The 16,660-nt window shown below is 39.0% G+C and overlaps 1 protein-coding gene across 1 annotated transcript in view; it reads left to right on the top strand.

Annotated features, from left to right (window-relative positions):
* Positions 1-16,660, top strand: part of OPHN1 (oligophrenin 1) — a 511,411-nt gene that overhangs the window by 487,443 nt on the left and 7,308 nt on the right. The window contains 3 exon segments of the mRNA XM_029930777.1: positions 2,982-3,305; positions 11,069-11,234; positions 12,270-12,320. Coding sequence (XP_029786637.1) covers positions 2,982-3,305; positions 11,069-11,234; positions 12,270-12,320 — 541 coding nt within the window.

The raw sequence follows: 16,660 nt of genomic DNA, 5'->3' as shown, positions 1-16,660 counted from the left end.
AAACTATCCTAAAATCTTTGGGAACCAAAAAAGACCCCGAATAGCCAAAGTAATATTGAAGAACACCAAAACAGGAGGATCACAATCCCAGACTTTAGCCTCTACTACAAAGCTGTCATTTTCAAGACAGTATGGTATTGGCACAAAAACAGACACATAGACCAATGGAATAGAATAGAGAACCCAGATTTGGGCCCACAATTTTATGCCCAATTAATCTTTGACAAAGCAGGAAAGAGTATCCAATGGAAAAAAGACCACCTCTTTAAGAGGTGGTGCTGGGAGAACTGGACAGCAACATGGAGAAGAATGAAACTAGACCACTTTCTTACACCATACACAAAAATCAACTCAAAATGGATGAAGGACCTGAATGTGAGACAGGAAACTATCAAAACCCTCAAGGAGAAAGTAGGAAAGAGCTTCCTTGACCTCAACCGCAGCAATTTCCTACTCGCACATCCCCAAAGACAAGGGAAATAAAAGCAAAAATGAACTATTGGGACCTCATCAAGATAAAAATCTTCTGCACTGCAAAGGAAACAATCAAGAAAACCAATATGCAACCAACAGAATGGGAGAAGATAGTTGCAAGTGACATATCAGATAAAGGGCTAGTATCCAAAATCTACAAGGAACTCACTAAACTCCACACCCAAAAAATGAATAATCCAGTGAAGAAATGGGTAGACACTTCAATAACACTTCTCCAAAGAGGACATCCAGATGGCTAACAAGCACATGAAACAATGCTTAGCGTCACACAGCATTAGGGAAATACAAATCAAAACCACAGTGAGATACCACCTCACGCCAGTCAGAGTGGCTAAAATTAACAAATAAAGAGACTATAGGTGCTGGCGAGGATGTGGAGAAACGGGCACCCTCCTACACTGTTGGTGGGGATGTAAACTGGTACAGCTGCTCTGGAAAACAGTATGGAGGTTTTCCCAAAAACTATCAGTAGAACTCCATGACCCAGTGATAGCAATGCTGATGATTTACCCATGGGATACAGAAGTGCTGATTCATAGGGGCACATGTAACCCAATGTTCATAGCAGCACTTGCTACAATAGCCAAACCATGGAAAGAGCCTAAATGTCCATCACCTGATGAATGAGTCAAGAAGATGTGGTATATATATTCAATGGAGCACGACATGGCAATGAGGAAGAATTAAATATGGCCATTTGTAGCAAAGTGGATGGACCTCGAGGGTGTCATGCTAAGCGAAATAAGTCAGGTGGAGAAGACACATACCATATGTTGTCACTCATAGGTCTAACAAGAGAAACCTATCAGAGGACCATAGGGAGGGGAAGGGGGAAAGAGAGTTGGGGAGAGAGAGGGATGCAAATCATGAGAGACTATTGAATACTGAAAATGAACCAAAGGCTGAAGGGGGAAGGGGAAGGGGGGTCGTGGTAATGGGTGAGGACACTTGTGGCGAAGAGCACTGGGTGTTATATGGAAACAAAATTTGATAATAAACTATTAAAAATAGTAAAAAAAAAACAAAGAAAAAAAGAAAAAAGAAAAATAGAAAAAAATAAAAAGTTATTTCATTAAAAAAAGAGAGAGAAGAAATCTCTCTGAGGAGAAATCTCTTTGCAGCAAAACTTAGCCCTTCTTTCCTCCATAAAAAGTCTTGCCTTACTGCCTAATTGGAGCATAATGGCATAAATAATAACTACTAATTATAGAATGTTTATTATGTACCACACACTGGAATAAGTATACCATCTCATGTAATCCTGACTACAACCTGATGTGGTAGGTACCATTATATTCCCATTATACTGAGAAGAAAACTTGAGGTATAGAGAGATCATGAACTTGCCAAAGGTACTACAGTTGATAAGACGCAGAACTGGGATTCAGACTTGTCCACCTGATTCCAAGGTCTGCATGTCTTTGAAAATTTTACTATGGAGAGTTCAAATATAAACTGAACTTTAAAAAAAAAAAAAAGTATAACACACTCCCCATCTGCCTATCACCCAGCTTCAATATTTACCACCATATGTCTATTCTTGTTTCATCTATACCCCTACTCACATCCCCAACCAAGGCATCATGTCAATTCATCCATAAATGTTTCGGTATGTATCTCTAAGAGATAAAGACCTTTTTAAACCAAAATTACAATACCATCATCATACCTGAAAGAAAACCAAATAGTAATTCCTTAAGATCACTATCCAGTCAGTGTTTAAATTTTCCTATAATTTTTATAAAAAACCATGATCCAAATAAGATCCATGTTTTAAAACTGTTTGACATATTTCTCAAGTCTCATTTAGCCAATCAGAACCTGTTTTTAGCCACTACACTCTGATCTAGGTTTTCTATTATGAAGAAAGTTGCCACTTTCCTGAGAGTAGGAGTTCTCAATTAGGGATTAATAGCTTTAAGGGATGTTTTGAATTTCTTAAAATTAGTTGTTAAAATTTTGCATGTATTTGTGTTGGTTAATTTGTCTAAGGTGAGTATCCTTGGCTTCCATTAGAGTTGGGAGTTTTTTTTTTATAAGGATTTAGAATAAAGTTAAATAGTTAAGTTTATTAACTTGAAATTTAAGAGATATTAACAAATTACTTTTGAGAGGAAGAGAAATAGTTAAGGATTAACTGGTGCTACTTTAAAAAGAATAGAATTATAATTGATTGGGGACTCTTAAGTCCCTTTTAAATTGCATATCCCTTTGAATTAAGCATCTTGGTGTACTGTGGTGTTACTTAATTGTGGTGGTTTAAATCATACTGAGATCTTGAACTGAATGCCCTACTTATTGGAATATGTGACTCCACATGAATTGGGGTAGATGGAGACTGATTTTTTGAGGTATTAATTATTTGTTCTACAATAATAGCCTCATTGAAAATGTGTACAGTTTTTCAGTATTGTGTGTGTATGTGTAAAAATGAAATGGTAATAATGTTATCATTAATTTTCACTCTTTGCACCAACTTTTCCTAGATGAAATCCAACATCAAAGACCCAATGGCATTATCACCAGCAGTATAGAACCCCCCAAGCTACCACAATACCCCAAACTGCCTATTCAGAGGAGTGGGGAAGCTGATACTGGGAGGAAGTCCCCAAGCAGGCTTCTTTCAGATGGCAAGTTGGAATCTTGTCCTGATGTGGATGTGGGGAAGTTGGTGTCTAGCCTGCAAGATGTAGGGTCTAAGGCCATATCAAAGACCACCAATGGACCTGTGCCAGGCTCTGGGCCCACCAAAGCTTCCTCTTTCCACATTAAGAGACCAGCTCCTCGTCCCCTGGCTCACCACAAGGAGGGTAAGTGCTTGGGAACTTCATTGGAACTATAATTGAATCCAACTATTTTTTGTACATTGAGATCTTTCTGAGGTTGGAGATATTTAAATAGGAATCTGTTACAGTTTAATACCACTAATATTGGAACGATGGGTAAGAACATAAAAAACATTCACGATAATCACTAGAGTTTAACTTAATGAGGGTGGGGATTTAGGGCATGTTTTATTTACTTCTATATCCCAAGTGTTTAGAACAATGTCTGTATATCACAAGATAGACACTTATTATTTGTACAATAAATTAATAATAATGATATTCTTATCATTATTATTATTCCTGTTGTTGCCATTAAGTATCTGCTATGTCCCTGGCACTGTACTAGGTATTGAAAACTATTTCTCACTCTTATTACCTTACTGTGGAGAAAGTATTACTTTTTCCTACTAGAACTGAGGATCCTAGAGCTAAGTGACTTGACAAATGTTCACAGCTAGGAACTGGCTGAGCTGGGATCTCAATCTTACCAAGTCTGACAGGCACCAAAGCCTGTTTTATTTCTAAGAACGAAGAACTATCACTTTACCTTCCTATAAGAAATTTTGGAATTGGTGAACTGCCAGTTTCTCATTCTCACTTTCCAGATTAATCAAAATGGGACAAAATGGCACATGTTCTGCAAAGCTCTAGGCTTTTAAAATTACAAGTTCAAGATGTATCTCGCTTCTGTAAATTTAATTGGTTACTACATGTGGAGACTCATGTTTGGAGGTTGGAGCTAATCCAGAGGGTATTTGGAGAAGGGCACATAATTTTATAAAGATAGTATGGTATACTTGACAGGATATACACTTTGGTATCGCAAAGGCTCAGATGCAAATTGTGGCTCTTTTACTTTCTAGATAGATGACCTTCTAAAAATATGCCTGATATTTTACATTGTCCTATTCCAAAAAGGATTTAAGACATTTCACAATATGGAAAATATAAGAACTCAAAATAGTAAGAATAATTTATTCAAGAAGTATTTATTGAATACTTACTGTGTGCCTGGCCTCATTCTAAGTTTTGAGGACATAAGAATGAATAAATCACAAGGTTCCTACTTTCTTGAGCCTTATATCAGGGTTTAGCAAACTATGGCCTTAACTGGTTGAAAAAAATCAAAAGAGAAATAATATGTCATGACACATAAAAATTATATGAAATTCAAATTTCTGTGTCCATAAAGAGAAATAAACCACTTCACTTACATAATGTCTAAAGCTGCTTTTGTACTACAACAGCAGAATTTTTTTTCTTTCGCTGTTTTAAATTTTATTTTTTTTCTTTTATAGTTTATTGTCAAGTTGGTTTCCATATAACACTCAGTGCTCATCCCCACAAGTGCCCTCCTCCATGCTCATCACCTCCCCCACTCCCCCATCAGCCCTCAGTTTGTTCTCAGTATTCAAGAGTCTCTCATTGTTTTCCTCCCTCCCTCCAACTATTTCCCCCCTTCCCCTCCCCTATGGTCCTCTGTTAAGTTTCTCCTGTTTCACTTATGAGAGAAAACATATGGTATCTGTCCTTCTCCGCCTGACTTACTTCACTTTAACATGACACGCTTGAGTTCCATCCACATTGCTATGAATGTCCAGATTTCATTCTTTTTCATTGCCATGTAGTATACATGGCACTGTATACTATATACATAAACCACATCTTCTTGATGCATTCATCAATTGATGGACATTTAGGCTCTTTCCATGATTTGGCTATTGTTGAAAGTGCTGCTATGAACATTGGGGTACATGTGCCCCTATGCATCAGGACTTCTGTATTCCCTGGGTAAATCCCTAGCAGTGCTATTGCTGGGTCATAGAGGAATTCTATTGTTAATTTGCAAAATAGACATTTTAACAATATTTGTTCTTCCAATCCATGAGCATGGAATATTTTTCCGTTTCTTTGTGTCATCTTAAATTTCTTTCATAAGTGTTTTATAGTTTTTGGATTATGATATTTTACCTCCTTGGTTAGGTTTATTACTAGGTATCTTATGGTTTTGCAATTACAATTGGGATTGTTCTCTTAATTTCTTTTTCAGCTGCTTTATTATTGGTGTATAGAAATGTAACAGATCTCTGTACATTGATTTTGTATGCTGCATCTTTCCTGAATGTGTATAAGTTCTTGCAATATTTTGGTGGAGTCTTTCAAGTTTTCTATATAGAGTATCATGTCATCTGCAAATAGTGCCCATTTTACTTCCTCCTTGTCAATTTGGATGCTTTTAATTTCTTTTTATTTTCTGATTTCTGTGGCTAGGACTTGCTATACTAACTATAATAACACTAATAGTGGTGAGATTGGAAATAACTATCTTCTTCCTGATCTTAGAGGAAAACCTCTCATTTCTTCCCTATTGAATATGATATTAGCTATAGGTTTTTCATATATGGCTTTATTATGTTGAAGTATGATTCCTCTAATCTTACTTTGTTAAAGATAATTATCATGGATGAATTTGTACTTTGTCAAATGCATTTTCTCCATCAATGAAAGGATTATATCATTTATTAATATGGTATATCACATAGATTGACTGGCAGATATTGGAAAACCCTTGCAGCCCAGGAAAAAAGTCCCACTAGATTGTGGTACATGTACTGTTTGATTCAGTTTGCTAGTATTTTATTGAGAATTTCCGACTCTATGTTCATCAGAGATCCTTGCCTGTACTTTTCATTTTTGGTGCAGTCTTTATCTGGTTTTGGTGTCAGGGTGATGCTAGTCTCATCAAATGAATTTGGAAGTTTCCTTCTTTTTCTATTTTTTGGAGTAGTCCGAGAAGAATAGGTATTAACTCCTCATTAAATATTTGGTAGACTTTACCTGTGAAGCCATCTGGCCCTGGACTTTTACTTTTTGGAAGAGTTTCTGACTGCTGACTCATTTTCTTTGCTGGTTTATCACTCTATTCAAGTTTTCTGTTTTTTCCTGTTTCAGTTTTCATAGTTTATATGTTTCTAGGAATTCATCCATTTTTTCCAGGTTATCTAATTTGTTGACATATAGTTTTTCATGATATTCTAATTGTATATCTGTGGTGCTGTTTGTTATTTCTTCTCTTCCATTTGTGATTTTATTTATTTGAGTTCTTTCTTTTTTGGTAAGTCTGGCTCGAGGTTTTTCATTTTATTAAAATTTTTTAAAGAGCCAGCTCCTGCTTTCATTGATCTGTTCTACTGGGTTTCTTTGATTCTGTATCATTTATTTCTGCTTTAGTCTTTATTATTGCCTCCCTTCTGCTGGCTATAGGCTTCACTTGTTGTTCTTTTCCTAGCTGCTTTAGGTATGAACAGTTTATATGAGAGATTTTTCTTACCTCTTGAGGTGGATCTGTATTGCTATGTCTTTCCTTCTTAGGACTACTTTTGCTGTATCTGAAATGTTTGAGGCCATTGTGTTTTCATTTTCATTTGTTTCCATGCATTTTTTATTTCATCTTTAATTTCCTCTTTGGCCCATTCATTCATTGTTTAGTAGCATGTTGTTTAACACTCATGTATTTGTAGTCTTTCCAATATTTTTCTTTTTTTTAATGTTTAATTATTTTTGAGAGAGAAAGAGAGACAGAGCATGAATGGGGAAGGGCCTGAGACAGAGGGAGACACAGATACTGAAGGAGGCTTCAGGCTGTGAACTGTCAGCACAGAGCCCGATGCGGGACTCAAGCCCATAACCTGTGAGACAATGACCTGAGCTGAAGTCAGACACTCAACCAACAGAGCCATTCAGGTGCCCCTCCAATATTTTTCTTATAGTTGACTTTAAGGTTCCTAGTGTTGTGTTCAGAAAATATGTATGGTATTATCTCAATCTTTTTGTACTTGATGAGGCCTGATCTGTGACCTGCAGAATGTCCCATGTGCACTTGAAAAGAATGTGCATTCTGCTGTTTAAGAATGGAATTTTTTGAATATATCCATTAAATCCATCTGATCCAAGGTATCATTCAAAGCCATTGTTTCCTTGTTGATTATCTCCTCAAATGATGTGTCCATTTATGTAAGTATTAGTGTTAAAGTCCTCTACTATTATTGTATTATTATCACTGAGTTCCTTTTTTGTTGTTGTTTTATGTATCTGGGTGTTCCATGTTGGGGCCATAATATTTATAATTATTATATCTTCTGTTGGATTGTCACCTTTATTATAATATAGGACCTTTCTTCCGTCTTTGGTTTAACATCTAGTTTGTCCAATATAAATATTGCTAATTCAGCTTTCTTTTGACATCCATTTGCATGATAAAAGTTTCTCCATCCCCTCACTTCAATCTCAGGTGTTTTATGGTCTAAAATGAGGCTCTGGGAGACACAAAATCTGAAACAGGCTCCAGTCTCTGAGCTGTCAGCACAGAACCTGATGTGGGGCTCGAACCCACAAACCGTGAGATCATGACCTGAGCCAAAATCAGACACTTAATCGACCGAGCCACCCAGGCACCCCTATTTTGTTCTTTATATCACTTATTCTTTTCTCTGCTTCTTCCAGCTTTGTGTTTATTGCACAAGCGTGTTTCCAATGTCAGTTGTTGCATTTTTCATTTCTGGCTGATTCCTTTTTAATTCTTTGATCTCTGTGATAAGGGCCTCCCTAAAGTCTCCTGCTTCTTTTTCCCCCAAGCTCAGCAAGTATCCTTATGATTGTTGCTTTAATTTCTCCATCAGGCATGTTACTTATATCTGTTTCACTTGGATCTGTGGCTGTGACCTTATCTTGTTGTTTCACTTGGGATAAATCCCTCCATCTTCACATTTTTTTCTAAGTTTCTGTCTTCTTCTCTGTGTTAGGCAATCCAGTCATGTTTTCAGCTTCTGAGAGTAATGGCTTTGGGAAGAAGAGGTCATATACTATCCATGGCCTGGAGCTTCAAGGAGTGTCTCTGGTGTGTGCTGCATGTATTCTGTTGTGTTTTAGGTGCTCCACCCTTCAGGCCAGTCCTCTGCAGACATTCTCCTTGCCTATATTGGGCAGTGTTTGGTCCCTGGTCTGAATGTGGTGAGGTTAACTAGGTGCGCTCTGGTCTGCTTGTGAAATGAGACCTGATGCCACTTCCACTAAAATTTAAGCCCTGAAGAACTCTTTGGTCAAGAGATGTGGTGTGGACAGGGGTTTCCGCTGGTCTAGGGAAGGGGCCCATCATGCTGTGACTGACGCAAGCTTGACCCAGAAGGGCAGTACCTCCAGAGTGCAGGGGTGTGGGACCTGCTGTAAACAGAGTAGGAAGCTAGTGTTGGTGCTATGGTGCTTATTGCAGGTGGCTCTGTGTTTATGCTGAGGGGTGTGAGTGGGGAGAAATGGCACCAGCTATCTCCCTGTCATTGGAGAGGTGCCTCCATGCACACTGCCTCTTAGGGAAGCACTCTGAGAAGAGCTAATAATCTTCCCCCGTATGTCCCAGGTGTTTTTCAGATAGCTGTTTCCAGTCTCAGACTCTGGGGTTTATACTTCATTCTTTCCAGGAGCATTGCAGTGCCCTCTGGGTTCTATCCCAGCCAAGCTTGCTGACTTTTACAACTCTAGGCTTTAGGGACATGGTGTGGGCAGAGGTCTACACTGGTCTTCTTGGTGAAGGCATACCACACTCAGATTGAGGCAAATTTGACTGAGAAAGTCAGTTGTGCCAGAGCATAGGAGTGTGGGACCTGGTTTAAGCAAGTTAGGCAGCCAGTATAGGGTCAAGTTGCCCTCTGTAGTTGGCTCTGTGTTTGTACTAAGGGGCAGTTGAGGGAAATGTTGATAACCAGCTCCTTTGTTCCCAGAGAAACATCTTCCTGAACTCTGCCTTTCATGGAGGTACTCCAGGAAGAGAATAATCTCCCCCTGTGTGCCCCAAGTATTCTTTAGATCACCATTTCCATGCCATATCCCCTTTGGTTGTTTACCTTCCATCTCTCAAGGAGTAGGGAAGTACACTTAGGGCTCTATCATAGCCAAGTACACAGACATTTAAGCCCCCCATGGATGCAAGAACTCATGAAAATCACCCCCTCTAATTTTCCCAACCAATGGCTTTGGAGAAATGTTCTTGTGCATTCCCTTGTGTGCTCCTCTCTTGCCTTTCTTCATGACCACAGCTCTTTCTCCTCTGCAGCACCTGCCATATATTTTTTTCTCACAAACCATACTTCTGCACCTCCTACCTTCCTCGATGTGGCTTCTTCTCTCCCTTTAGTTGTGGAGTTTGTTCTTTCAGTCTTCAGGTTGATTTCTGTGGTATTTAGAATGATTTGATAGTTATCTAGCTGTGTTTGAGGGATGAGATGAACCTAGAGTCCTCCTGTTCTACCGCCATCTTAGCTCCTCCATGCTAACTCTCTTAGTTGCACTAATGTGTATTTCCCTATGGTATTCTGGAGGCCATAAGTACTTTTTGTGGCCTTTTTTCACTTAATATTTTAATTTTAATTTTTTTAAATTATTTTTAAAGTTTATTTATTTTTTAGAGAGACAGAAGGAGGGAATGTCAGAGAAAAGAAGGAAGAGAATTCCAAGCAGGCTCTGCACTATCAGTGCAGAGTCCAACATAGGTCTCTAACTCACAAGCCATGAGATCATGACTTGAGCTGAAATCAAGAATCGGACACTTAACCAACTGAGCCACTCAGGCATCCCATTACTTAATATTACTTTAAGTGCATATATTTTTGGCCTGCCCCAAATACTTGTCATTTCATGTATAATATTTATTGGTTAAATGCTTATAAAATTGGTTTGCTTATTCTTTGTGTTGGGTCCGAGTATTTGCTATTAAGAAGCATGTTTTTGTTCCAATTTTTTTTCCTAATTTGGGGAGGGGTTAATTCCCTTGAGCCTATTCCCCATAGTGGATCAACAGGATCAATAAGTATGAACTATGTCTTGTGTATGATTTTGCATTTCATCCACATTTTCCAGAATTCTTTATGGCTATGTAGATAGAATTAGCCCAGTGTACAGTGCTACCAACAATTTTTAAGTGCATCCATGTCATAAACTCCTGCCAGAACCATTTCATAAATAATTATGTATATTTATTTTGTACTGACTCACCTGGACACCAGAAAAATAGAGGCAGGGAGGCAAGTTGGAAGACTGCTGCAATAGTCAAGGTCTAAGTAAAAAAAGCCTGAGTTTTGGTAATTACAAAACTAACAAATTCAAATTCATTATAAAACATTGACTATGTACCTACTCTGTGCCAAGCCTGTACTAAATATATTAACACCAAATTAAATTTTTTTGTTTATTTATTTTGAAAGAGAGAGAACACATGCACATGAGTGAGGGACAAGTAGAGAGAGAATCTCAAGCAGGCTCTGCACTGTCAATGCAGATCTGAACTGTGAGATCATAACCTGAGCTGAAATCAAGAGTCAGACGCTTAGCCGACTGAGCCACCCAGGGACACCAGTACCTAATTAATTTTTTAAATCTCTGTATGTTAAAGTTTTATTGGTCTTCATTATATATATGAGGGAACTAAGAATTAGCAAATTGATATAACATACCCTAGGTCACACAAGTAGAGGTTCTAGAGCTGGGTTTCAAACGTAGACTTTCTGAACGGTTTAGCTACTACTGGAAGAATTTTTTTTAAAAAGATAGAAAGAAAGGAAAACAAATGCAGAGTTGTTAGTGACCGAAAGCAAGTGTGGGCCAAGGGAAGTGACCAAGATAACTACTGGGTGCTTGTTCATGAAAAGCATTCCATTTGACTAAACACTCAAGTTCTTAGTGGTGTTCTCTTTCAGGAGACTCTGACAGTTTCAGCAAAGTGCGGCCTCCAGGAGAAAAGCCAACCATCCTCCGTCCTCCAGTGAGGCCTCCAGATCCTCCAAGCCGGGCAGCTACTCCCCAAAAGCCAGAACCAAAGCCAGATATTGTGGTTAGCAATACAGGGGGAATCACATCATCTGTGTAAGTAGAGCTGTTCCTCATCCTTGACCTAAGGCTCATGTTAGTCCACGAGGAGTTCTTTCAGGATCACCATTATGGTTGTGAAGGGTGTACAGTGCACAACCCCAGGACATCGTTTACTTCATAGTCTAGGGAAATGTCACAAACAAGTCCTGTTTGGAGTGTTCCACTCATCATTCAAAGCTGAGATTTCACTAAAACTGCCCTGATCTCTGTAGAGTGATAAGATTACCTTCTATTTCCATGCTCTCTTGACTCTGGAAATTTTCTTGTATTTTCTCATTATTGCTACTAGTTTTTAAAGTAATTTAATGAACAGATTTATTTATTGTACTTGTGCCTTTAGACTTTTTTTTAATTGAGGGTATGATTTTTTTAAATGTTCCAAATTGTCTTAGATTCTCCAGAGAACCTCTTGCAAGGTAGGAGCTAAGCTGATTTCTAGCAGTTTTTCCTGAGGTGGGACTAGAATCCAAGGAACCAGGGATAGAGTGGCTAAGGTAGGGACATAGCACCTCTGAAGGACCAGCCTTTCATGGCCACAGTTAGCCTGACTGGTTTCTCTTCAACCAGTGCTTGGGATCCCTCTCATATACTGCCTCCTTGTATTCCTTTTTCTCATGTCTCTTATTTTCCATAATTGTAAAATGAGGGAAATAAGAAAAAGAAAGCCTCTACCATGTTAATTAAGTAGCTAAGGGTATTTACAAAAGTGTCAGAAACTTATACCTTGAAATCAAAGACTTGTTTCACTTATTTCTCACAGGAGTAGCATGAACAAACAACATACTTAGACCATTCTGAACCAAGGGAATGCAAAGGTCATTAGGCATAGCCTTGGAAGAGGTTATGGTCTCTGAGTCAGTTCATATCCTGATACTTGGGTTTCTCCTCAGACCCAGGTCCTTTGCAAGCTAAGGCAGACCCTTCAATTGGTGGTCCATCTGGTTTATATTTTTTGTGTTGCTCATTGTCTATTGGTTCTCATATGTATTCCAGAGCAACTCATGGGACTTGATTGGCTTCTGTTTGCAGGGTGGCTTCCAGGGCCAGGTTCTTTGAAACAGCTTCCCGAAAAACAGGAAGGTAAGACATATAGGTGATAGAAGAAAAACCAAGTTACTTTTTAATTAATGGATCATGAGCATTTCATTTCATCTCTTACATTCTGTTTTTCTGTTTCTCTGCAGTTGTCTCTCTCTGTCTCCTTGTCTCTCACCCTGTGCATCTGTCTTTGTCTATGTACATGTGTGTTTCTCTGTCTTTGTTACTCTGTCTCTCTCCTACTTTCTTTCTCTGTGTCTTGGTCATTCTCAGTCTTTCTCTCTTTATGTTTTTCTACTTATATCTCTGTTTCTGTCTTTGTCTCTTTGTCTCCTATCTGTTTATTTCACTCTTTTTCTGTCTCTCTTTCTCCATGTCTCTCTTTCTTTGCCTGTCTCTATATGTTTGAATCTTTGGCACTGTTTTTCCATTTCTTCCTCTCTTCTTTCTCTTCCTTCCTTCCTTCTTTCTTTTCTTTTCTTTCTTTCTTTCTTTCTTTCTTTCTTTCTTTCTTTCTTTCTTTCTTTCTTTCTCTCTCTCTCTCTCTCTCTCTCTCTCTCTCTCTCTCTCTCTCAGACACACACACACACACACACACACACACACACACACATTACTCACATGCTAAGTAATATTGCAAAAAGTATTACACTCAATATAGGCCTTATTTTTTGTTAGCTTATTTATTTAGACTCTATTATATTCTAAATGGGCAGTTTATAGGAATACATAGATGCAACAGTCTAACATAAAGAACCTTATAATAAACAAACATTAGGTGGTGTGATGTAAATCACATGGAAAAAATTGAGGGAACAAATAAAACAGTTTTGCCTTCCACTCTAGACCCACTAAAACAGACTCTCCAGGAGTGGGGCCTGAGAATCTGGGGTGTCTTTTTTGTTTTATTACCTTCTTCCCTTCATTCTTTCTTTCCTTCCTTTCTTCTTTCCAGTTTGTTTTTAAAACTTTTTTCAGCACAATACCATTTATGTAAATTTTTATTTTATTTATTAATTTTTTGTATTTTATTTTACCTTTTATTTATTTTTTAATAAAATTTGTCAAATTTGTTTCCATACAACACCCAGTGCTCATCCCAACAGGTGCCTTCCTCAATGCCCATTACCCACTTTCTCCTCTCCCCCACCCCCCATCAACCCTCAGTTTGTTCTCTGTATTTAAGAGTCTCTTATGGTTTGCCTCCCTACCTCTCTGTACCTTTTTCCCCTTAAAACTTCTAAGGTATTGGTACAGATTATCCAAACCCTGGCATTTGAGACCCTTTAGACTACAACATCTAGAGAAATGGTTGCATAGCCTTTAGAGACTCTTCTGTGAGTTTGTTCCATGTTGCTTATCAGAGAGTTTGAAATTGTAATTCCTGATGGGTGATAAGAGTATAGCTTTTTCTACGTGGTCAGTTAAAAGAACAGTGCACCTTTACCAGTATTGGAGCTGGGGTAGGTTTAACACTGTGAGACCTAACTCACCAGGACATGACCCTGCACAGAATGTCACCCTAGTTCTGCTTGGCAGTCAGCTATTAGACCAGGCCAAATTCTCCTTTGACAATAATTTACCATTTATTCTATCATACAGATAAAAATGAGGTTAAGGTCACAGATTTCTCTTCCAGTACAAAAAGCTTTTAAAACTAGGGTGTTTTTAAAACAGGCTTGGTCAAATGTCCCTCTTGAAAATAAATGAGAGAGAGGGGGGGGGGGCTGACTCAATATAGTATGTGCCTGTGAGCAGAACCACATCCTATTTCCTGGTGATTCTTCCTCCCTTCCTAGAATAAGCCATATGAGAAATAACTACCAAGGAAATGGAATGATGTAAACTAGGATTAACTGAATGAAATGGGTACATCTAAAGGAAAGCTTTTAAACAGGGTGCCTGGGTGGCTCAATTGGTTAAGCATCCAACTTTGGCTCAGGTCATGATCTCAAGGTTCCTGGGTTCAAGCCCCATGTTGAACTCTGTGCTGACAGCTCAGAGCCGAAAGCCTGCTTTGGATTCTGTGTCTCCTTCTCTCTCTGCCCCTCTACCACTCACATTCTGCCTCTCACACTCTCAGAAATAAACATTTATAAAATTTTAAGGAAAGCTTTTTTTGAATAAGTGATATCTAAGTTGGAGCTTAAAGGATGAGCAGAAATACACCAAAACAAATAAAGAATTCATTGGTAGCCTTGGACAGGGAACCGAGGTAATAAGAGAGAATTCATAAGAGGCATGAACAAAATCCAATAGAATCTTTATGGCAGGCCAGCTTCTAAAGGAAAACTATAGCCAAACTGATGTTGACAGTATGGAAAGATTGGGAACTACTATCTGAGCTATGTCAGCTACTGCTCAGGGAATTCTTGGACCAACTTACAACCTGAGAGGGCTGTAGCACAACCAGGCATTTCAGGCTACAGGACGACTCTACTTATCCTATGTTTAGGCTTCTGGAACTTAGATTTAATTCTGTTCTTTATCCCAAGATTCCATCTTGGCAGGGGTGTGGGCAAGACTGAAATGGATAAACCTGTCCTCCAGTGTGTCATGAGCCATAGAGCCATACTCTGTACCCACAGGTTCCTCCCATTTAGCATCCACATAGGAAAAAAACCACCATTTCTGTCTCGGCTCTCACCTTGTAACCCCCACTTGCATTAGTACATCTACATGCTGGCCTCAGACTAGGCACAACAATACCATCTATGGACATTGTTGACAAGCTCTTCTCTCATCTCTGATGAAAATAATTGTCTATTTATCCTTTGTTTATCCTTCTTTTTGCTTCCCATTTGTACCCCTGACTGTAGCCTGACATTTATCACCTCACTTCCTCATTCATCTCCTTTCCATAACCAATAAAAAATTTTAAAACTCAAATGACAATGAGAAGAGGTTCATCAAGAAGGGAAAGGAAGTTGGTTCAGAAAGGCAGACAGCTTATGCAAGACAAGTTCAGTAAGTGATTAGTGTTCCACTTTGATGCAATATGGGGATGAGAAGAAGGAAACTTACTTGGATGTGAGGCCAGAAAGATAATTTGGGGCCTTATTGTAAAGACCTTATATGACATACTAAGGAATTTGGTATTTATACCATAAGTCATGGAACTTTTAAGCGTGACAATGCATAGTTTGAGTTGACTGAATAGTAAAAAAAATCATTCTAATAGTAATGGGAAAGATGGATGGGATAGTAAAGACTGGGGATAGAGAGACCAATTAGGCTAATCATTATGGGAACAGTTAATGAGGCCATAACCTATGACATTGCCAGTACAATGGAATAGGAGAAGTACAGATTTGAGATAGAGACGATGAGACCTTGCTGATTTTTTAAACATGGACCATTGGAGAAGGATTAAGATGGAGAAAAAAGTCTAATATAGAAAATTAAGTGTATGATAACAATAATTAATCATGGAGGAACAACTTTTGTGGGAAAGTTTTGCCCTTCTCAATTTTGGACACAGTGACTTTAAGACCCTGTGGAATACCCAAATAGAAAGTTCCAGTGGGAGTTGAGAGGAAGATGGCAGCAGAGTAGGAGGATCTGTGGCTCACCCATTGTACAAACACAACTAGATAACTAAAACTCATTCTAAATACCCCCCAGAAATAGACAAGGAGTCTGACTGAACAAACTCTACAAATAAAGGGAGGAAAGAGTCTACATTGTAGAAGGAGGGAAGTGTGGAGAGGGGATTTAGGGGAAAAACAGATTGCTGGTATGTACAGAGGAGGGATCAGTGCTCACAGAGAAGGGCAAGAGAGAGAGGATCACTTAGGAATGTACAAGGGCCTAACTTGCTTAAACCAGGTCCCACACTCCTATGCTCTGGCACAACTGACTTTCTCAGTCAAATTTGCCTCAATCTGAGTGTGGTATGCCTTCACCAAGAAGACCAGTGTAGACCTCTGCCCACACCATGTCCCTAAAGCCTAGAGTTGTAAAAGTCAGCAAGCTTGGCTGGGATAGAACCCAGAGGGCACTGCAATGCTCCTGGAAAGAATGAAGTATAAACCCCAGAGTCTGAGACTGGAAACAGCTATCTGAAAAACACCTGGGACATACGGGGGAAGATTATTAGCTCTTCTCAGAGTGCTTCCCTAAGAGGCAGTGTGCATGGAGGCACCTCTCCAATGACAGGGAGATAGCTGGTGCCATTTCTCCCCACTCACACCCCTCAGCATAAACACAGAGCCACCTGCAATAAGCACCATAGCACCAACACTAGCTTCCTACTCTGTTTACAGCAGGTCCCACACCCCTGCACTCTGGAGGTACTGCCCTTCTGGGTCAAGCTTGCGTCAGTCACAGCATGATGGGCCCCTTCCCTAGACCAGCGGAAACCCCTGTCCACACCACATCTC

This window comes from Suricata suricatta, chromosome X, assembly GCF_006229205.1.
Source record: "Suricata suricatta isolate VVHF042 chromosome X, meerkat_22Aug2017_6uvM2_HiC, whole genome shotgun sequence".
NCBI classification, from domain to species: domain Eukaryota; kingdom Metazoa; phylum Chordata; class Mammalia; order Carnivora; family Herpestidae; genus Suricata; species Suricata suricatta.
The sequence above is the reverse complement of the archived record's forward strand: the minus strand, read 5'-3'. Positions and strand labels throughout refer to the sequence as shown.